This window comes from Hyperolius riggenbachi, chromosome 4 (assembly GCF_040937935.1).
Source record: "Hyperolius riggenbachi isolate aHypRig1 chromosome 4, aHypRig1.pri, whole genome shotgun sequence".
Classification (NCBI taxonomy): domain Eukaryota; kingdom Metazoa; phylum Chordata; class Amphibia; order Anura; family Hyperoliidae; genus Hyperolius; species Hyperolius riggenbachi.
Window position 1 is genome coordinate 179,695,082 of NC_090649.1, and position 24,210 is coordinate 179,719,291.

A 24,210-nucleotide genomic window follows, 5' to 3' on the forward strand; every position below is an offset into this window, starting at 1 on the left:
TTGCTCTGTCCAACTGCCAAAAAACTGTGTAGCGACCAGGAAAGCTGGCCAGCATCATTGTTTAAATCCTTTTTAGGGAATATCTTTATAAAGAATAAAAGCCTCGCTAAGAATCCCCTATGAAGTGATGGACTAGTCCAAAACCTGTCACTTCTGTCAGATTTCTACTACCTACTGTAGGTGACAGCAACATAGGAGAAAAGTAATGTATGGCTCATTTTACTCTGGAAAAACATACTTCTTATTTGTTTATGTTTGCACATATTTAAAATTTTAAAAATTTTCACCATAGTGCCCCTTTAACATCATTTTCACTTGAAATGCATAACCTAGAGTTTTCATACTTCTCTATGTCTAACAGAAATCCTATTCTTTACTGCATACTAAAATGTTATGTATAATATATCAACTATGAAGACCTATATCTATGCTTCTTACTTATTATTATTATTATTATTACTATTTATATAGCATCAGCATTTTCTGCAGCACTGCACAGAGTATATAGTCTTGTCATTAACTAGAACACCAGCAGAAAAAGATTATCCAAGGCCTCAGTAGCGAAACTAATATGACCACTCCCATTTGAGTAAAACAGTAAGTAGTTTCATCTGATATTTGCATACCTCATAAAAGGTGACTTCATAGCTAGTTAACCCATTCCTGATTGCCTAATGCCGATAGGGGTTGGGAAGGTGGCAGCCCCAGGACCACGTAACGCCAAAAGGTGTCAAGAGCAGTGGGCAGAGATTAACGGGGATCGCGCGCGCCGATGTGTACACATCCCCGCTTGAATGATGGATTGTCGCTATCAGACTTCCGTCGTCCGTTTACATTGTACAGCACTGCGATCTCCGGCAGCACTGTACTGTGGACAGCCGTGTCACTCGGCTGTCCCCTGATGCAGCCCACAGAGTGCTCGCTCTCATAGACTGATGCCTATGAGACATGATCGCGGGGATTGGCTGGCAAGAGGAGGAGGAAAAAAATTGTACATTTTATTAAAAATAAATAGCAATTAAATTAATTTAAAAAAGCCCGCAGCAGCAATCATAGTCCACCAACATTCTTTTGTGTGCTCAATTGTATGGCTCTGCAGCAAGCTATTAAAGCTGTAAAGCGCTAACTTGTAAAAGATAGCCTGGTCACTGGGGGAGGGGGGTGTAAGCCTGTGGTCCTTAATTGGTTAAATCAGGTCTTTGTGGTCTTAAGCATTGCTTAATAAAAGTATAGACTTTTAAGAGATCTGGCAAAAGAAAATATTTTGGTCTGAAAAAGTTTCTTATAGGCAGTGTTGGCCTAGCTGGCAGGGAGCTTTCCGAATCCCATTAAAAAGAAAATAAGGGGAGCACAAATTTAGACAAACAGTATACCTTTAATATGAATACTTAATGTACAAAAAACAAAACAAAAAATGACGTGGATCTTTTTGGTAGTTAACAGGAATGGCAGGAAATACAACATGCAAAGAATGGCATTAGTTGTGAAATAAAGAGATAGGTGAGTCAGTGCTGGAACTGCAGCATTTAGAATGAATAGGCAAAAGGTTATTCCTTTAACCTAGAAGAAAGTAAGCTATGGAAGAGGATATTACAATGAGGAGGGATAGGGTTAGGACATGCGCTAGCATTTCATTAGCAATGAGTGAGAAATGTTTAAAAACTTACTTCACTAATAGCCCTTCAGTGGGGCACTCAATATAATGTCCCAGACACATTCTAGTGCTGTATATTTTAATGCTTTTTTGGGAACATAAGTGACCAAAAGAAATTGTAAATATAAATGTGAATATTACAAAATAGCAGGATAGTACCTATATTTAACAAATGCAAAATAAAAACGTTTGAAGTTATGATGCGACTATGTTGCCCCCCCCCCCCCTTTATTTTGGAGTTACCTCTTCTTCTTCTTCTTTGCTGGTGACTGTTTAAAGGGATCCTATTGTAGGAAGCACATGGGGATGCTATATTTATTTATTTTTGAACAATACCAGTTGCCTGGCATTCTGCTGATCTTACTGGCTTCAGTATTGTAAAGTGAGACACTCATTTGATTTTCTGCTTCCATGGAGCTAAACATATCAGCATCATGGAAAGCCACAGCTGCTGAACAAGATTAACGTGGCCTGCCGTAGCACACAGAAGTTTGTGCACTGCATCACAGTGGAGTAATACCTTATTTTCCCCTGCTCTGCGTTAAGCTGTGGTACCCGCTAGTAAAATGTGCATATGGTAGTGCTGCTTACTGCACTGTCTTTGCATCATCCTAAATGTTGTGAATCAACTTCATAAAACTCTGTAATGGCAAATCAGAGTTTCTAGGTGCACTCAGCACTGAACAAACATCTACACATTTAGTCAAAGCAGATACTACAGTACTCCGACATAAGGTAAGTATGTAAAAATGTAACAACAAACTTATGTTTGCTCTGTATGTGCTATACTACCCTCAAGTTACATATTATGGTCTTTCTTTCTGGACATTAGGAAGTGGCAACCTGTAATTAAGAAGACGACTTTTATACTTTTCTACATACAGTGTAAAATTCTTCTGCAGAATAATGTAATTCAGTCCTCTCAGTTAGTCTCTTACATTATATGACATAAGAAAATCACAATGAAATGCTTGTTCAGAGTCTAATTATTGTGATATGAAGGTGACTATGAAGGTTACAGATGAGCATTAATGGAAGGAGGGAGATATAGGATAAACACCATTAGATATGGGGCTTCCAAACCTGCTGTCAGTTTTCCTGCTGTTCATGCTGAGCTGATTACTTCATTCCTGACCTGAGGACACAACCTGTTTGCGAGTGAAAATGAATATGAGATGGGAGATCTGTCTTTATTGAGAACGCAATGTCAAGTGTGCGGGATGAGGTTATTGATGTACTCTTGCTTTTTCTTTATTTGCTTCAAAGGTCAAAGCATAACTTCAATTGCCAAGACATCCATGAACCGTGTTTCCCCAAATAACATAATTGTAGCCATAAAAATATCTGTAGCAGACACTTTGCAGTAGCTAAGAATACCCCAGCTATTATTGTCCATTTAATGAAAGAAAAAAGGAAAAATATTACATTTTTCTTAAAGGACCACTATCGCAAAAAAACATACATGTATAAGAAGAAGTACATCTCGCCCTAATGCACTATAAATTACTTTTCTCATATATTGATGTCACTTACAGTAAACAGTAGGGATCTGACAGATCCGACAGAGTTTGGACTAGTCCATCTCCTCATGGGAGATTCTCAGTATTTCCTTTATACATTACAAAAAACACTCCCTGGAAAGGATCTATACAGAGATGCCGCACAGCCTCCCTACTCACATGCACACTATTTTGGCAGTTTGACTGAGCAACTGCAGTCCAGGAAGTGCATTTTAAAATAAAAAGAAAACAAAAAACAGAGAAACCCGAATGAGGAGATGGACTAGTTCAGATCTTGTCAGATTTCAGAATTTTACAATCCATTGTAAGTGAAAGCAGAAGAGGAAAAAACATTATAGTGCATTTTACTCTAAAAGCAAATGTACATTTTATGCACATGCATTTTTTTTTTTTTTTTGCAATAGTGCTCCTTTTAATGTCATCCATTCCCACAGCCCATTTTTTAAATCTCCCAGTACAGGTTTTAAATTGGCTCTCTATTGGATCATTACCCATCTAACTGGCATTAGGTCTGTATAGTATACAGCTTTGGCACCACTACAGCACTGTCTATTCTGAATATCAAAGCTTAGTTTACATTTAGCAAGTGCTAGGGTTTGTCTAGAGTACTTGATTCAGAATACTTGCAATAGGTATTGCTGCCCTTGCTATGTGTCTACCTGCCCCTTGCCCCATCTCCATCTAGTCCTCTGGGGTAGCACCATTGCCCAGCGTATGCACTAGTATTTAGCCCAGGCAACAGTTATGTGAGGAGTTGAGAAACAATAGCCATGTGAAGGGAGGGAAATAATAGTTAATAGTTGGATTCTGATCTATTTTTGACAGTAGCTAGTGCTGCAGAGGTAAGGTAATAAGGCTGTATACTATACAGCCTTACCAAACGATAGAAGATAAGTGATCCCATACAGGTCACTTTCATAGAAAAAATGCAGGATACCATATTAACATGTGAGTTCAATGGGGGTAAATGATAGGATGACACAAAATCATTAGCTGAAATCGATTTCATCAGGGGTCACAAATGTAATAAGTAAAATTGCAAGAGCTGTAACATCAGTTGCCCTGACCTGCTTTTTAGATGGTAATTGGTCTTCTAATCAAAGAAGAGTTGAATGTGACAAAAGAGGGGTGATACAAATTTTCCCAAACCATGTTTTATAATTGAACATATTTCTTAACTAAAAGTGCATACCAGCCGCTATGTTCACCAGGTTTGATAAAAGCTTTCCAGTTAATAACCACTTTTATGCCATATTAATCTACAGCAACATAATTGTATGTATGAATGGGAGAGATTCATAAGTATCAGAAAATTAATTTTCAGATGTTTTAAATTACATTGATATTGGCTTGAGTTTGATCCAATAAATCTCCAGTTTGGAACTGCTAATTGAAATGTTATTCTGTTTAGCTGAGCTTTTCAGAATGATGACTTACACGAAGTGCTTGAGCAGTGCAGTAATTAGTTTGGGTTAATTAATTATTATGTTATTATTTTATCATGCACTTATTTAGATTTTCATTTTTATTGTATGATTTTGTTCTTAAATTGCCTTTTACTTCTTATGTAACATTTTCTGTGCTATTCATACTTCACTCCGCTTTTTATGAAAAAAAATGGTGTAAAATTGTATAAGCACACTTACGGATTAAATGGACCAACTAAATGGGAACCACCCCCACCCTTTAGTTGTAAGCATCTGGCAGGGTCCTCCTCATATGATACTCTCCTGTGGACTGACTTGAACTTTATGATCGCTAAGACCTCGCTCACATCAATTCGTGCAGATGGCCATGCGATCGGAACACAACGCATACGATCACATGCCATCTGTGTTGCTACATGCTGCGCTGCTGATACCATTTACTACAGTGAAGGGGTCAACGCTGCGATTCCCAACAAATGCATGCAGCAGTGCGATAGCGCATTGCACTGCAGCGCATATAGTAGGAACTGTAGAAGTTCTGTCTATTCACTTCTTCCATCCTTCTGTGTCGCACACTATACACGCTGCAGAAATGGCAGTGTGTATAGTGGGAACGAAGCCTAAGACTTCTCTTGCCTGCTCTTGTACCTTGTTTTCGGTCTCCCTATTTATATATTGTTCATTGCTGCTTAATCTGCTGATGCTTTATAAATACAATAAATAATAACAATAACAACAATATACTACTACTACTACTATTACTACTACTACTACTACCACTACCACCACTACCACTACCACCACCACTACTACTACTACTTAGTAAGTTCAGGTAGATGAAGGTCAGAGATTCATTCCTGACAACTGTGCAGCGAGCCTGGAGACCTTTGAATATGGCAATGTTCTGATTGACCTTGGTCATCCCAAGATGAGCACAGATTACAGTAACGTTCTCAAAATGCATTAATTATGATTCAGACTACTATAAATGTGTGTTTAGGGCATCATTTTGAAAATGAGGTTAGATGAGTCAGACTTCTGATGCATAATCTCAGTTCTAGGGATCTGGTGTTTACGCTTAATATTTTGTGAAAATACAGTATATATACATGATTTGAAAAGACACTATTAAAGCATGAAAAAAAAATTACAGTCATTACGGTTCTCTTGGCATTGAATGGAAATAAGAGTTTATTTATTAGAGTTGTGAAAACATCTGTATTACTTGGTACTTCAAGGTAACCATTAGGAAATCAGTAAGTAGTTTACTGTAGCTACAATATTGAAAGCTGATCTGTGAATTACTGGACATTTTTTTTACATCAGTTTGTTAAAACTGAATTATTGAAAAGTGGCCCTACACAATCCTGGCTATAGACAATTGCTTGCTTCATTGAGGCTGGCACCTTATTTTGCCTGTTTTTTTTTTTTAATACCTTTCAGGTTCTGTGGGATATATACAGTGTGTGTATATGTGTGTATATATATATATATATATATATATATATATATATATATATATATATATATATATATATATATATATATATTCTATCATATATTATATGTATACATAAAAAATACTCAATGTGGCCATCTTGTGGCCAAATAGTAAATAGTAAATCTACATCAACGTATATTTTTCAATACATAAAACACATTTTATTACATTTAAAATTAACTGTTTATTATTTCCCACACCAAAAACTACCCCCAAAAAATGTTTAATGGAAAAAAATATTACAATTAAAAAAAACAAAAACAAACCATAAATAGTTACCTAAAGGAACTTTTTAAACACTTGACCTCCAAGGGATTTTAAAAATAATACAAATGTATTTCATTTTTCTATGGGAAGGTGTATATAGGGTATTTGGATGTGGTTTTACTTTTTGGTCACAAGACGGAGATACAGAGTTAGTGTGTTCTAAAAATAGAACCAGAACCAGAAGTGTTTATATTTGTTTATATTTGTGTAAATACAGGGACGTAGATACTCTTACTGGTTAAATATGCATGTGAAGAAGGTATATTATGAACATTTTTTAAATTATAAGCTTGTAAATAGTGATGGATGCAAAACTGAAAAAATGCACCTTTATTTTCAAATACAATATTGGCGCCATACATTGTGATAGGGACACAATTTAAATGGTGTAATAACCGAGACAAATGGGCAAATAAAATACATAGGTTTTAATTATGGTAGCACGTATTATTTTAAAGCTATAATGGCCGAAAACTGAGAAATAATGCATTCTTTTCCATTTTATTTTAATATTCCTGTGAAAATGCATTTAGAAAATGTACCACCCAAAGAAAGCCTAATTAGTGGTGGAAAAAAACAAAATATAGATCAATTCATTGTGATAATTAGTGATAAATATTATTAGCAAATGAATGGGAGGTGAAAATTGCTCTGTTGCATAAGGTGAAAAATCCCTGCGGGCTGAAATGGTTAAACTGCTTTGGACTTTTGCTAATGTTTGGGACATAACTTGAGATTAACAATTGTATCCACAGTACTGTATTATAGTTACGGGGTTTATGATTAGAAGATACTTGCTATGTTTACACTTAAAGGCCTCCAAGTTTATCTACTAATGCCTTGCCTATACCAAATTACAAGGAAATGGCAAATTCATTAACCCATTTGCTGTCTGTAAATAGTGGGGGAGATATTCATTAAAAATGGCTTACAAAGGGGAATTTCCAATTTCATCAAATATTGCTAATTAAGTAACCTATTAATTATAAGAGTGTTAAACTTGATACATAGAAATGGCAAAGCTGCTATCAAACTTTATCCCAAGTTTTCAGAATGGCTAGGACAACAACCTTTAAACTTCATAGTTGGTCATGAACAAATATGTGTAGCTTCCATTTTTCCATTTTGAAAACAGGTGTGTGTGTGTGTGTGTGTGTGTGTGTGTGTGTGTGTGTGTGTGTGTGTGTGTGTGTGTGTGTGTGTGTGTGTGTGTGTGTGTGTGTGTGTGTGTGTGTGTGTGTGTTTCACCACAATATCAGCTATACAGATGTCCTTGATAATCTATTTGAGAAAAAGTAAATATTTATCATGTGAAAGGGGGTATCAGCAACTGATTGGGATGAAGTTCAATCCTGGGTTACAGTTCCTTTTTAACTTCCTTGTATCAATGAGCAAAACTGTGGGAGTATAAATGTATTTCTTCAGCCTGGCATTATGACATATATGTGCCCAGAAATTCAAATTTACTAATAATCCATTTCTCAACTTAAATATGTAATGTCAGCTAGACTGTTAACAATTATTAATGCAACCTGTGTTCTTCTTCTTGCAGGTTTCTTAAGTACTGGAGACCAAGCTGCCAAAGGAAACTTTGGTCTCCTTGATCTTATTCAAGCCTTACGATGGACCAGTGAAAACATTGGCTTCTTTGGCGGTGATCCTTTAAGAATAACAGTATTTGGATCTGGTGCGGGTGCGTCATGTGTCAATCTGTTGACTTTGTCCCATTATTCAGAAGGTAACCGTTGGAGCAATTCCACCAAAGGTATTATGCAGGTTGCAAATTTTGTCACTTTTAGCTTGTTTTGCATGCTGACTTGCTTGACTTTCACAAGATTATTGAGAACATTATTATTTTTGTTTTGATTTTTCCATGCATAATTAAAATGCTGGTGAGTGATGTGTTTATGTTTACTCTGGAAACCTACAAGGACATATTAGGATGCTTTTTAGAATGTTTTTGGGAGACATCCAGTGAACCATACTAAGTGGGGTCAATTGTATTCTGTCATTCTTCAGTGGCAAGTTTAGCTTCTCACAAGAAACTCTTGCTTGTGAAAGAAAAATACAATGTTATTTTAATGGTTGATGCTCAGGAAACATTATCTGGGTTAAAAGAGGAGTTTCAAGATAAGACATACTCACTGAAAATTCATGAGTTGAATTTATTACTGTCTGTGAGAAGTGAGTTTAAGTGTTTTGCATGCATGATTCCAAATTGTCAAAGCCTTGCTCTCTGAGTCATATTTTATTTTCCGTTTTGTTATTTCTTCCTTGTGCCTTATGGTTCCATACAGTGAAAAGAAATTGGATTGGATTTCAGTACTTTATACAAAATAGTTGATCTGCTAGGTTATCCTATGTATTGAGTTTTATTTTGACTAAATACATTTTTTAAACACAATAAACATATTGATAAATAATTACAAGATTAGATGACACAAAAGATAAAAATGTAAATAAAAGACAGGCAGTGTAGAAAATATTTATTCTTTGAAAGAAAAAAAAACATCACTTTTTTATTTGTGGGACATAAAGATAGATGTAGATGCAAGGATCAAAGGGTATCGTAGATTTTGACCATAGAATACACTTGTAGTGTTGGGCTAAAATTGAGCTGCTGGTTCGTTTTTTGGCAGTTTCAGTTATTGACATTTGGACAGTATATCTACACCCTACAGGACTTTATCTAAAATCCCAGGAATGTAGATACTTGTCTTCAGGTTTCTATGTGTAGCATTTGCACTCACCCTTTTCACTAGCCATTACAGCACAGATGGGGAAATGGGAAAATATGTTCCCCAAACCAATCAAAGTGCCTGATTAATAAATGATCTTTGCTGTAATGAACAGCAGAGATCATTCATTTAAAGCGTAAACAAACCTCTATTTTTTACTTTCTTTTCTGCATAAAAAACTGTGATTCAGCTTTCTAGGTGGGAAGGCGCCATCTAATATAAAAGTGTACCACAAAAAAAGCCTACACATATTTAAGTATTTATATAGCGCCAACATATTATGCAGCACTGTACAGAGTATATTGTCTTGTCACTAACTATCTCCCAAAGGGGCTCCAAATCTAGTCCCTACCATAGTCATATGTCTATGTATGTATCGTGTAGTGCATGTATCATAGGCTAGGGCCAATTTTAGGGGGGAGCCAATTAACTTATCTGTATGTTTTTGGGATGTGGGAGGAAACCCATGCAGACACAGGGAGAACATACAAACTCCTTGCAGATGTTGACCTGTCTGGGATTCATACCGGGGACCCTGCACTGCAAGGCAAGAGCACTAACCACTACACCACCATTAAAAAAAGCCAAATAGATGGTATTTAAAAGACAATATATACATTTTTATGTTAGGGACCTAGATATACATTATATATATATATATATATATATATATATATATATATATATATATATATATATATATATATATATATATATTGTCATGTGTATGTTATTGTTATTTTGAAAATTAGGGATTGTATTTATTTATAGAAATGTATAGGGTACAATGAGCAAATAAAAAAAACACACAAAATACACCTTTATTTCCAAATAATATATTCTTGCCATGCATTGTGCTAGAAACATAATTTCAGTGCTGTGATAAATGGTGAATAAACTCAGTGATACTCAGTGAATAAACATGATTTTGAAAATATAAACTTCGCTGTAAATTAGTTACTGGTTTTGGCAATGACACCTTAAAATTGAAATAATATTTACATTTTTTTCTTTAAATTTACGTTATATTTATTTAGCACTTACATCTTCCAAATCACTGTACAGATGGGCTCACATTCTAATGGCAGCCATATGTCCATCATAGTCTTAGGAAAATTTGGGGAGAAACCGATTACCTTATTTGCATTTATTTGGGATGTGGGAAGAAACCGGAGTGCCCAGAGGAAACCCACACACACACAAGCAGTTCAAGGAGAGAGTGCTATCCATAATACCACCTTTTTGTCTAATATTAAATACTTTCATCTCCAGAATTCACAGAATGACATTTACCTATGGGTACATAGTAAATCATTAAATCATAAAATATTCCAAATCAAACTTAAAATGGTAAAATGCTTTACTCTTGGCACAGGTTTAGAGATTCCAAATATATCCAAAGTGGGTTCTTATGTAAGACAAAAAGGAACACAGGGACACCGGGAGCCCAATCGTGTATTATCCAACGGACACTGGGAGTATATGAACTGTAAAGTATTATACTCACAAAATTAGGTTGCCAGATAGAGCAACCACCTTTGTCGCATGTGAGGAAGTACCGTCCCCACTCGGCCTTGCTTCAGATATTATGGATGGTCACTACTCCGAAAAAGGTGATCACTGGAAAACTTCCAAGTGTACACTCCCCCAACCTGGGGTGTAAGAAACTGGAACAAGGGTAGGAGGTGCCCGTGGACATATATTGCTGATTCTGATCACATGTATGTCATTGTTGCCCTAATACATTTTTGAGAATTACCCATTACTGCCTACTAGTGAGTTTTACTACTATAAGGTAGGAATTCAAGTATTATAATTATTGTACATGTGATTAGAATCAGCAATATATGTCCACGGGCGCCTCCTACCCTTGTTCCAAATATATCCAAAGACATTTTTCTAGAGATTCTTTTTACATCTGATCCATTGCAAGGAGTGATTAGTTCATTAACTATATTTAATCATGCAGAACTTGACATTACAGCCATAATACATTTTCAGGAAGAAGTCCAGATATTGATGTTTTAAATATGAGTGCTGGACTTAACTCTGTGCCTTTGGGCTCTTTATTGATTAAAGCTGAAAAAAAAATCTAGATAAATTTATATTACATTTTCTATGTTGAAGGATGGCTCCAAAGTCAAAAGTATTGAAAGGATCACCGCCTTAAAATTGATTTATTTCCTCTTATGTATATGATCTTAGAATTAAGACTCTTTTCCATGTCCATTACCAATACATAAAAGATACTATTAGTATCACCTTCTGCACCTTAAAATATAGAAGTACATTCTGAAACTGGATTATTTAGTTGCTTCTATCATATTTAAATGCCCTTATAAGAACAAACTTAAAGAGAACCTGAGGTGGGAATTACTAATACTATTGGGGCACAGAGGCTGGTTGCGCACACTAAGACCAGCCTCTGTTGCCCCATCGTGTGCCTCCATGTCCCCCCTGCTCAGCGCCACTCCCCCGCCTCCTTCGCATCGCCGCTACCCACCCGCGTCACTTCCCTCCTATCAGCGGGAGGGAAGGGACACGGGCGGGTGCGCCGATGCGGAGGAGGCGGGGAAGCGGCGCTGGCAGACAGCGCTAAGGTAAACATTGTGCTGGCGACACGCTGCGTGTCGCCAGCACTGCGGGGTCTATAGCGGCGAGCAGGGGGGACATGGAGGCAACAGAGGCTGGTCTTAGTGTGCGCAACCAGCCTCTGTGCCCCAATAGTATTAGTAATTCCCACCTCGGGTTCTCTTTAAATAGGAATCAAAAAATATATGTTTACAATATAAGTAAAGCCAGTATTAATCTACAGTTTTAAAAAAGTACATAGCACAGATATGGAGATTTTGAAAATATATACAAAGACAATCATCTAGAGCCTATTTTACCTACGATCAGTTGAAAGGAGTGATTAGTTCATTAACTATATTTAATCGTATAGAACTTGACATTAAAGCCATAATACACTTTCAGGAAGAAGTCCAAGTATTGATGTTTTAAATCTGAGGGCTGGACTAAACCTTGTGCCTTTGGGCTCTTTATTGAATGAAGAGGCAAAAATAATCTGGATAAATGTATACCACATTTTCTGTGTTGAATAATATGGCTCCCAAGTTAAAAGTATTGAAAGGATCAGTTCCTTAAAATTGGTTTATTTCCTCTTATTTAAATATACAGAATATATAATCTTATAATTAAAACTATTTTCATGCCCATTACCAATACATGAAAGATACTTTCAGTATCACCTTCTGCTCATTAAAACATAGAAGTAAATTCTGAGACTGAAGTATTTATTTGCTTTTTCCATATTTTATTGCCCTTATTAAAAAATTAAATAAGGAATCAGAAAATAAATGTGTTAACAATATTAATAAAGGCAGTGCTAATCTACAAATTTGAAAAGGTACATAAGGTGAATATATGGGGACATTGACAATGTATTCAAACCTATTAGTAATCAATAGAGTGCCATCCAAACTGCAAATTCTATGTTTGCTGCTCCCATAGGACAGTTATATTAACCAAAACTATATAATAAGATTGCTTACATTTAGGAAAAACCTGACCTGTCTATATTAGCTTATTAAACAGCATGGCTGCATTATTATCACTAATTGATGATGTGGGGACTTAAAATCCCCCCCCCCCCAAAAAAAAAATGGCTCTTAATTAACGTTAGGCCTAGGTTCCAGACAGCGATTGTGCAGCCCACATTGTGTCCAAAGTCCAACCGCACAACTGGGACATGACAGTTTTCAGCCAAGACACCTCCAAAAAATTATGCAGCAATTGTGTTTTGGGTTAAATATAGGTGGTATAAGTAGCCTGTGGCACCTGGCCTGGCGGTGGGAGCTGCACAGGCAGCAGGAGCAGGGCAATTCAGCAGCAGCAGGTGTAATGTGTGCCAGGAGCATACCGGATGTGGCACGTTGCAATTGGCACTTGCTACATGTCACTTGGCACTTGCCACGTGTCATGTGGCACTTACCAATGGCACTTGGCAAGTGCCACGTGGCAAGTGCCACATGACTCTGGGCAAGTGACACGTGGCAAGTGCCACATGACACTGGGCAAGTGCTACGTGACACGGGGCAAGTGCTACGTGACACTGGGCAAGTGCCACATGACACTGGGCAAGTGCTACGTGACACTGGGCAAGTGACACGTGGCAAGTGCTGAGTGACAGTCAGACAGCAGAGGAGAAGACACTAGTGCACACTAACTGTCACACTGGCACTGCTCACAGCACGGCAGTTCTGTAGAAAGCTAACACAGTAGTACTACTTCTCTAACAACTACTAGCACTGACTGCAGTACTACAGTACTAACTACACAATAACAAAGTAATACTATCCCCTAATCCCTAACCTAACCTATACCTAAGGCTAATAGCTGGCCAGCAGGCAGCAGCTGGCCTGATCTGTGCACAGCACACACACAGATACATAGCAGCTGTCTGCAGCACACACTCTGACTGTCACACAAATGACATCAAGCTAATTAATGATTTAACAATAGTGTAGTGAAGGGGTTAATCACTGAACAGCTTTCGGTTTATCACTGTGTACAGCACTTGCTAGGCCAGCAGCACTGGAGCACACACTCTGACTGTCATACAATGACATCAATCAAGCTAATTAATGATTTAGCAATAGTGTAGCGATAGTAGTGAAGGGGTTAAACACTGAACAGCTTATCACTGTGTACAGCCCTTGCTAGGCCCAGCAGCACTGGAGCACACACTCTGACTGTCACACTATGACATCAATCAAGCTAATTAACGATTTAACAATAGTGTTGTGATAGTAGTGAAGGGTCAATCACTGGACAGCTTTAGGTTTATAACTGTGTACAGCCCTTGCTAGGCCACCAGCACTGGAGCATGTCTCTCAGTGAGCATTCAGCAAGCTAAGACGATATGTCTCATCATGGCAGCCCTCATTATACAGGGGGGCTGGCCAGTGTTCCTTTCTGTGATTGAGTGCCAGGGTTTAATCTGGGATCCCTCTGATTGGTTCAATGAGGTCAGGTGGGGCTGGCCAGGGTTCCCCTCTGTGATTGGTTGCTAGGGCTTCTGCTGGGAGCCCTCTGATTGGCTCCAGGATGTCATCTCCTTAGTTACAGTATTTCGGATCTGGATAACCGCAATATCAAATATCCGCAGATAGCTAGCCAAATATCCGCAATATCAAATATCTGCAGATAGCTAGATAGCTAGCCAAATATCCACAGATAAAGGAATCCGAATCGGATAGCGGTAAAAAGTTTGGATATCCGGGTTACCCGGATATCCGGAATCCTGATGAGCAGCACTGGTATGCTCTCCCCGACTCTCAACTCACATGGAATCTCATAATGTGATTAACTCCCTGCTGGTATCTGGGTCTCCATAATAAATTCACAGCCTAACTGTACTGAACTCCCTAAACTCCCATTCATAACATATTAACCTCCCTACCTTAACTCCCATAATGTAATGAACTCCCTGCCAGTATCTGTCCCTGCCCTAACTCCCAAAACGTAATGAACTCCCAACCTCACTGTAAGCAAAACTTTGGGTAGTCAACGGTGAGGCTGTCACCCAATCCCTGTATTACTCTCCTCCCTCTGGCCTCCCAATCTGCTCTGGTATACTCTCACAATCCTATCCTCCAAGCAGGCACCCATACCGGCAGCACCTCCTAAGATGGGACCGATCCAGTTTTCTGCTGCAAGCTCGTGTAATGTCTTACATATCAGTAATTGCAGGAGGATAATATACCGGGATCACAGATCATTCTAGGATACACTGTGCATCATAATTTCATGATGCTATTTTTAAATGTATGCCCAGAGAGGCTTATAAGTGAGGACATCTCCTCATACCTTCATAACCTTTTCATATCTTTATTACACCAATTAGTACATATGTTATAGTCTACTTCATGTTACACAATAACAGTCAGAATATGAGAGTAAACACATGTTATGCTTACTGGGTCTTACATTACTTAGAGAAATATTCTAAAATATTATACGTAGAGGTTGATTCACTAAGCTGCTCTGCTACAGCAGTGCAGCTTAATGACAGCAGAGAGTGGTATAATCCCCTACGCACACTATGCAGCCATAGATAAATTATGCTTGGCTCAGGTTGTTTAAAGTGTGCTTTGTTATACTAAATGAGTGCTCCACTGAACTCGCCTGGACCCAGGAAGGTCCAGTAGTTTTACTTGACAGTCAGGCTATTGGGCCAATCAAAGTGCAGGAATATGGTACTTTGAAGCTACTGAACCCAACACACTCCAGGCGAGAACTTGTTGACTATCTGAACCTAGCATAATTTAACTGTGCACCCTATGGCTGCATAGCATGCACAGGGAATTATAATACTCCTTTCTGTCATTAAGATTCACTGCTGTGAATCAACCTCATAGTCATTTTTTTTTTGTACTTATGTCAGAATTTTGAAAAAATCTACATAACAGAGTGCTTTTGAAGAATAAGTATAGTAATTCCATCCATCATGTGACTAGGGTAAAAATCTTTCATGTTTCCATGCAGCCCTTGAAAGCTATGTTTCCTGAGTTACAGATTAGTTTAACTTTATAAAGTAATTTCTAACTAATGTCAATTGATTTGTGATCAATTTGTATGTCTGTGTTGTATCTCTGTGTTCAAATATCTTTTTCATTTATTGTCAATGCATGCATGCCATAGTTTTTGATCATGTTCATTGAAATAATCCATATGCCCAATTTATTAAATGTTTTTTGATGAAAGTTTTAAGATTAACTCTAGTTAGTAAGATCATTACTTTTTTATTTTTCCATAGGACTTTTTCAAAGGGCAATTGCACAAAGTGGAACTGCCCTATCTAGCTGGGCAGTAAGTTTCCAGCCTGCCAAATATGCCCGGATTTTAGCAACAAAAGTTGGATGCAACATGACAGATACCGTAGAATTAATAGAATGTCTACAGAAAAAGCCTTACCGAGAACTTGTTGACCAAGACATACAACCAGCAAGATACCACATAGCTTTTGGACCAGTAATTGATGGTGATGTTATCCCTGATGATCCCCAGATATTAATGGAACAAGGCGAATTCCTTAACTATGACATTATGTTAGGAGTAAATCAAGGGGAAGGACTAAAGTTTGTGGAAAGCATTGTGGATCACGAGGATGGAATATCTGCAAGTGATTTTGACTTTGCGGTTTCTAATTTTGTGGATAACTTATATGGATATACAGAGGGAAAAGACATCATGAGGGAAACCATAAAATTTATGTATACAGATTGGGCAGATCGACATAATCCTGAAACAAGAAGAAAAACTTTGTTGGCCTTGTTCACTGATCACCAGTGGGTTGCACCAGCAGTAGCAACTGCAGATTTGCACTCCAACTTTGGTTCTCCTACATACTTTTATGCCTTTTATCATCATTGCCAATCAGATCAAGTGCCTGCTTGGGCAGATGCGTCTCATGGAGATGAGGTTCCTTATGTATTCGGAATTCCTATGATTGGACCTACAGAGCTATTTCCTTGTAATTTTTCCAAAAATGATGTTATGTTAAGTGCAGTAGTAATGACGTATTGGACAAACTTTGCAAAAACTGGGTAAGTAGCAATGCTTTAACAAGCTTTGTCTTTTCTGTTTAATAGTAGTTCACCATAAGAAATAATTTTCTAACAACCATTTACTAAAATCGGAGCTTGCATTAATACTGGTTATTTAAAGTTGTCTAAACTTTTAAAAATGTGATTTTTAATATGACCACATCTTCCGAATAAGAGGGCATAGTTATGCAGTTTGTTGAAAGTATTATCCACCTTTTGTTCTTTATACTACATAGATGTGGTAGCTTAAACTGGACTGTAGAATCAAGACTTGAGGCCCTGTTAACAGATCAGTTGCATTGCAGAATAATTCTGCATGTCAACTCACTGCCCATACAATTCTATGGGCCTGTTCACAGTAATGTATTGCGTTATTCTAACTTGCTGCATGCAGGCTTTGTATTTAAATCTATGTCCAGTCTCCATTGCAGTTCACAGTTATTATATGGCAAGAGTTAAGCAACTGACCACTGTGAACCTACAATTCTTGACTACATGCAACTTTATTACAAATTAGCATAAGGCATTCAGTTTAAGATTTACCAAGAAAGTAATCAACTTTCTTCAACCCACACTTTTTATAATGATATTATTATTATTATTATTTAGTATTTACATAGCACTGACATCTTCCAGAGTGCTGTACAGAGTATACTGTCTTGTCACTTAGCTGTCCCTCAAGAGACTCACAATCTAACCCCTACCATAGTCATATGTCTATGTATGTGTATGTATTGTAGTCTAGGGCCAATTTAGGGGGAAGCCAATACACTTATTTGTATGTTTTGGGGATTTTTGAGTAAACCAGAGTGCCTAGAGGAAACCCACACAGACACGGGGGGAGACATAAAAACTCAATGCAGATAGTGCCCTGGTTGAGATTCAAACCAGGGACCCAGCGCTGCAAGCTGAGAGTTCTAACCACTACGCCACTGTGCTGCCCATTAGAGGAAATCTCTGCATATCATTGTGGTAAACGAATCCAATCTGGAATGGACCACTTATTGTGATGCTTTTTATATCATATTTGAAACTCACTCTCCGTTCCAAGTAACAGTGCGCTTTGAGTCCTATGGGAGAAAAGCGCTTTACAAATGTTATTGTATTATTGTAAATAAAACTCCTTTCTTTACCTCTCATTGACTAACTAGCTATTCCATGTGCATGCTTTATAAAAGCATCACTGTTGGGTAAAGGGTATCCTGCTCAGATGGCAGACAACAGGAAATCATGGTATGGATTTATAAAAGGGATAATTCTACAAGTTGGTGTATATGTACTGCATGTACTTATTTAAAAATATTTTGATCATATCTGGGAGGAGTATGTCAAATGTATGTCAATACAGTTCAAAAAGATATCAAACCAGGCTAGCTTAAAGTATTCAATTACATTAAGCTCAGTTTAGGTACATACTGACTTTTAGCAGTCTTAGCAGAGTGTTGTCTGATGAATGTAAATCTCACATATTTACTGATATGCAAAATATTGTCTTTGTTTTAGAGATCCAAATCAACCCGTTCCACAAGATACAAAATTCATCCACACCAAGCCAAATCGCTTTGAAGAAGTTGCATGGACCAGATATTCACAAAAAGACCAATTATATCTCCATATTGGATTGAAACCCAGAGTTAAAGAGCATTATAGAGCTAATAAAGTTAATCTTTGGCTAGAGCTGGTTCCACATCTTCATGTTATTAATGATCTCACCACAACTAAAGGACCATCTACAGACATCACTTCTAGGCCAACAAGGAAACTCCTCGTACCAGTTACGTCTGCTTTCCCAACAATAAATGAAGATATTATCAAACAACAGCCTAGTCCCTTTTCATTGGAAAGAGACTATTCTACAGAATTGAGTGTTACTATTGCTGTTGGGGCATCACTGCTGTTTCTCAACATTTTAGCATTTGCAGCATTATATTACAAAAAGGATAAAAGGAGACATGATGTGCATAGGAGATGTAGTCCTCAGCGCAACACTACTAATGACATAGCCCATGCACAAGAAGAGGAAATTATGTCTTTACAAATGAAGCACACAGACTTGGACCATGAATGTGAATCCATCCATCCTCATGAGGTTGTCCTCAGAAATGCCTGTCCTCCTGACTACACTCTGGCAATGAGAAGATCACCAGATGATATACCATTAATGACCCCCAATACTATAACAATGATTCCTAATACCATACCAGGGATTCAGCCTATACATGCCTTCAATACGTTTACTACAGGACAAAATAATACACTTCCCCATCCACACCCACATCCGCACCCACATTCACATTCTACAACCAGAGTATAGCCAGACTATATGGAAAACAGACTTTATTTTTTGATGTATTACTATAGTTGACCTTATTGGAAATTTCTTGGATTTTCAACCTTGCAAGACTTATGCTATTTAATGTGGAGGGGTATAAAATGTGCATACTGCATATACATATAAAAAAACTTTTTGGAATTTTGGAAAAATGTAAATATTCAATATGGACAAAAACAACAATTGAAGCAATTGTTGTGAATGATAGTTTTTTTTAATTCATATTCAATTTTTTTTTAATTTTTACTTTCTTTCTTTAGGATTTATTTTACAAATTGGCTTTAGGCATGTGCTACACAAAAAAAGAGAGGACAAAGACTTAAAATGTATTTATATGCACAAGGGACTCACTCATGGAATGTTTGACCTTTCTCACCCTTTTTATTTCAGAACTGTTTTATTGTGTAGATCACCTAAGAGTGAACAAAGCACCAATGCTGTTAAGGCCTTAATTTGGCCCCATTCTATTAACTGCCAATTAAACCAAGAGTTTTAAGTCCTGGCAGGTACAATATTATCACTTAAGTGCTGTCACTATCAAATGTGGGAATAAAGGAGACTGGATATTTTTAGCACGAAGCGCATGATAATTTGTATGCTTGGTGGCTGTGCTGCTGATTAAGCCACAATTAAAGTTGTTCTCATCCCATTAAAGGTTTTTTATTCTAAAAATTACTATATTGATTGGCAAACTTAGGATGGTTTTTAAAGGGGTGGGTAAAATAATTGAAATTCACTAATTTACTGTACTGTCCTCAGCATTACTAAGGTAGAACTAAAAGAAATGTCTTGTAAGTTAGAGTGAAACACTGGTGTAAATCCCAAAGGATATGTGTATTTTAATTTTTATTACAATGTTTTTTTTTATCTAAACCATTTCTAGAAATCAATTTTAATTTTATTTAGTGTAGCTGACATATACAGTTGCTAACAATGGTAAGTAACAATGTGTCCAAAGAAAATCTGAGTTATTTTCCCATTACAGAAATTTTTAAAATATTTTTTTTTCACGGTGCATGTCCACAAGTGTTTAAAATGAAAAAAAAACATAATTTTATTCTTTAACACTGTAAATTTATTTTATATATTGATGTTACCTCACAGCAGTATTATCAGTAAAATGTATACATATGTAGATACCAAGAATACAGTATTATGAAGGGTGCCAACAAAATTTATAAACCCAGTTCTGGGTCTGTAATTTTATACTAATGTTATCCAGTCACAGAAATATTGATTTCCCTATTGTTTATCAGGAAAATATTTATCACAGTCTTTTCAAGGTGTTTGTATATGTATCAGATGTACATTTATATGGAAAATCATAAAGGTGGAATTAAGAGCACATCACTAAGAAATACTTTCTCTCTTACCTGTATATTTCTAATGGAGAACAGTTAATGCACTTTTTTTCATTTATCTCAATTTTTTTTCTTTCTTTTTTTTTTCTTTTCTTTTTTTATTTACATTTTCAAAATTATTAGTAATTTTGATAGTTTGTAAGATAATGCAAATACATTTCTCTGATAAACTAACTGCAGTAACTTTCTTTTCAGTTACTCTTTTTCAAGAATAAAAGCTTATTACACACAGAAATTGTAATTACTTAATGAAAGTTACTTTGTACTTCTTGACTAGATTTACTGGTCATTGAGTTAAAATAAAAATAATCTGGATAAACAATATTATTCCAATGCTGAAAAAAATGACTTTGCTCATTAAAGAGCCAATGTGTTGATTATTGTTTTGTCATTTGTTTTATAGAGTACTACTCTACACCAACAAAACTTCATGAAATATCTGATGCACTGCATTAATCTGTTTTGTTCATGACAAAGTATGGTACTTATTATTTAATGTATAGATATAAAAAGCTAGAATTGTATATTTTTTTAATATTCAAACTGTCTTGAAAAATGTAATACTTTTTGCCATTGATGAGACAGGTTTTTAATAATTAAAACCAAATTAGTGTCCATTAAGGACAGCAGAGATTAGGTTTTTCAAGTTAAGATGCAGTAAATACATTATACAGTGTATGAATTGTTGCATTAAGTTTTCCTAGACAAATGTTACTTTTCCTTCACAAAAATAGCTCAAGGCAACATACGGTAGATCCAGAGAGTCTTTGATTTAGAGTTGACTCTTAGAGTTGACTATTCTACTTGTAGTGGCTGGATAGTGTACATAAGGGTTAAGGGCTGTGCCTTTGTCACAGAAGACTAGAGATGTAGAAAACATCAAATTTTCGGTTTGCGGACATCGAACACGAATTTTCTTAAAAGTTTACGAACAGACTGTTCTCAGTGGGCTCCATAGACTTTAATGGCAGGCGAACAGCTGCTGACTTTAGCGGTTAATAGCAACGCCTCCTTACGTGCTAGAAACACTAAATTTGCAGGGTATGTGGAGGGGGACAGTGACTACAAGAGGAAAAAAGATTCAAAAAGACCTTATGTTTTTTGAGAAAATCAATTTTACATTTCTCCTTTTGACCGTGGGAAAATTAAACGCCCGCCGACTTTATCGGTTAATAGCAAAGCCCCCTTAAATGCTAGAAACACTAAATATTCAGGTTATGTTAAGAAAAAAAGTGGGAGCAAGGGGAATTTTTTTTTTCAAAAAAGACCTTATACTTTTTGAGAAAATTGATTTTAAAATTTCTAAGGAAAAATGTATACTTTTAAATGCGATAAATGACAATTCTTAATGAAACAAAACCTGTCGACTTTAGAGGTTAATAGCAAACCCCCCTTACATGGTAGAAACACCAACATTTGCAGGATATGTGGATGGGGGCAGTGACTACAAGAGGATTTTTTTTCAAAAAGACCTGATAGATGGTAGAAACACTAAATTTGCAGGATATGTTACCCACCACCCTACCCAGCATATTTAACCCCTTGTCACCCATGCAGGCTGGGATAGCCAGAATGCGGAGCCCCGGCTGACTGGGGCTTCGCACCCTGAGCTATACCAGCCCACATGGTCCATGGTATGGGGTGGCTCCAGGGGGAGGGGTGGTCAAGTATTCCCTTTTCCCCCTGAGCCCTTGTCCAATCCATGGGGACAAGGGGCACATTTAAAAAAAAATAGCATTCTAGGCTAACGGCTAACAGCCAATGTTTGCAGAACACTGCTCACTGGTGAACTGTTCGGGCCATCTCTACAGAAGACTAAGGTTCTAATCTCGGCTCTTTCTGTTCATTTAACCAGCACTTTTTTAGTGCATCCTAGTGGTTGCAGATGTGGCACTTTGAGTCCACCAGGAGAAAAGTTTGATATAAATTTGCTGTGTCTTGTCTCGTCTACTTTGTCCTACAAATAATGAATACTCTAACAATCATCAGTGGATTGGTGGACAGGAAAAACCTTACTTGCCTCAGCATTCTCTTCCAGCTGACAATTTCTGCATGGTGGAGAGTGAGATCAGACTCGAGGTCAAAAATTAAATTTTGCTTTTTGGTAGGATGTTAAAAAAAATGCAAATGTTACACCAAAATGCAAAAGACAGCGCTTTACCTGGCACCTGCTTACCAATTCTACTTTAATATTTTCCATGCAAACCCAGAAACCAGTGGGATTCATGATTTGTAGAAGACTTGTATATATAAACTGCTCTCTAATACACTGAGGCATAGGCCAATTGTACACTCTGTATTGCTGGGTCCCTTTAAAACACAAAATCCAAAGCATCGGGTCACTGTGTAAATTGTAAATAGAAACATAATGTGATTATTTGCATTTAAACCATCATTTATTTTAACATAGTACATTGTTGGTATTGTTTAGGAAAATTATATTTGCTTGTGGAATTTGATGCCAACAACATTTTTTTTTTCAAAGAACTTGGGTGATTATCAAAAACAAAGACTGGAATGTTATGTTATGCTTAAAGAAAAACACTATGGTTAAATGTATCATGATCAATTAAGGTTGTTGACAGAAAATCAGTAACATACTTGGATATATCCCAGATGAGTAAAGATGGGGATTTGGACACCACACTGAGAAATTTTGCATTTGCAAATAGTGCAACCATTAAAGAATAATGTTCTTCGGCATAAAAATGCAAAAACATTTTGGCTTTTCTCATTTACAGTAGATTATATTTAAAAAGTTACGAAATCCAGATAAATCATAGTAGACAAGGGGCAAGACTAAAAGTCAAATTTGTTGGTCATAATCTTTGAGTCCTTATGAGGTACTACATTAAAAACAGACATGGTTCTCTAATGGAAATCCCAGCATGGTGTTAAGAACTTATGAAAACATTACCTGTAAACACAATGGGCTTGATTCACAAAGCGGTGCTAACCCAGTTAGAGACTTTAGGTGTGATAACCATTGCACCACGCTGGTGAAAAGCCAGTTTAGGCGTGATAAGTTTAGGCATGATAAGTTTAGGCATGCTAAGTTTAGATAAGTTTAGATCGCATGCAAAGTCCCGCACACAAAGCAGCGCCATTAAACTCTATGCGAAGTGCACCAGACTTTGCTAGTGCAAAACTTTTGATCAGCTGTGCACTGCGGTGCTAACCCAGTTGGTGCTTAAACTTATCATGCCCAAACTTATCACACCTAAACGTAACATGCCTAAACTTATCACAACTAAACTTATCACAAAAAACTTATCATGCCTAAACTGAGTTTAGGCATGATAAAGGGCTTTTCACCAGCGTGCTAACTGTTAGCACCGCTTTGTGAATCAGGCCCCATGACCCGAATGCAATTAACCTTTTCTTCTGAGTTATCTCCTTGGAGATAATTTTCATATTCTCTTTAAAATAACTTCTAAGTCTTTTACAATTTAAAATAAAAAAGTACCTTAAAGTTGGTGAAAAAGTACTGTCAAAATTATTTTGAGTATTTTCTTGCTTGCTGGTGGCTTAAAAGGAATTTTATGACAAGGTAGAAAACTATTACCTAAGAGAAAACGTGAATTGCATAGGGCTTATGGCTCTGATTCATTTCACTTTTTCTCCTACGTTTTCTCTTAGGATATAACTTTTCATCTTTTGTTTAATATAACTTTTCAGCACGCTACAATTTAGAAAGGACCAAAAAGTCTGTCAGTACTGTTAAAATGATTCTGAACATTTTCTTGCGTTCTAATAGCTTAAAGCCTGAGACACACTGTAAGCACTTCTTGACTCGTCAG

General features: G+C 36.8%; 1 protein-coding gene across 5 annotated transcripts in view; it reads left to right on the forward strand.

Annotated features, from left to right (window-relative positions):
• The window catches only part of NLGN1 (neuroligin 1), a 946,844-nt gene extending 927,223 nt beyond the window's left edge, over positions 1–19,621 (forward strand). For all 5 annotated transcript variants that reach the window (XM_068281046.1, XM_068281045.1, XM_068281048.1 and 2 more), the window contains 3 exons: positions 7,922–8,134; positions 15,928–16,717; positions 18,221–19,621. In XM_068281046.1, coding sequence (XP_068137147.1) covers positions 7,922–8,134; positions 15,928–16,717; positions 18,221–19,031 — 1,814 coding nt within the window. In that variant the 3' untranslated portion in view covers positions 19,032–19,621. The remainder of the gene's footprint in view (positions 1–7,921; positions 8,135–15,927; positions 16,718–18,220) is intronic.
• Positions 19,622–24,210: the final 4,589 nt, after the last annotated feature.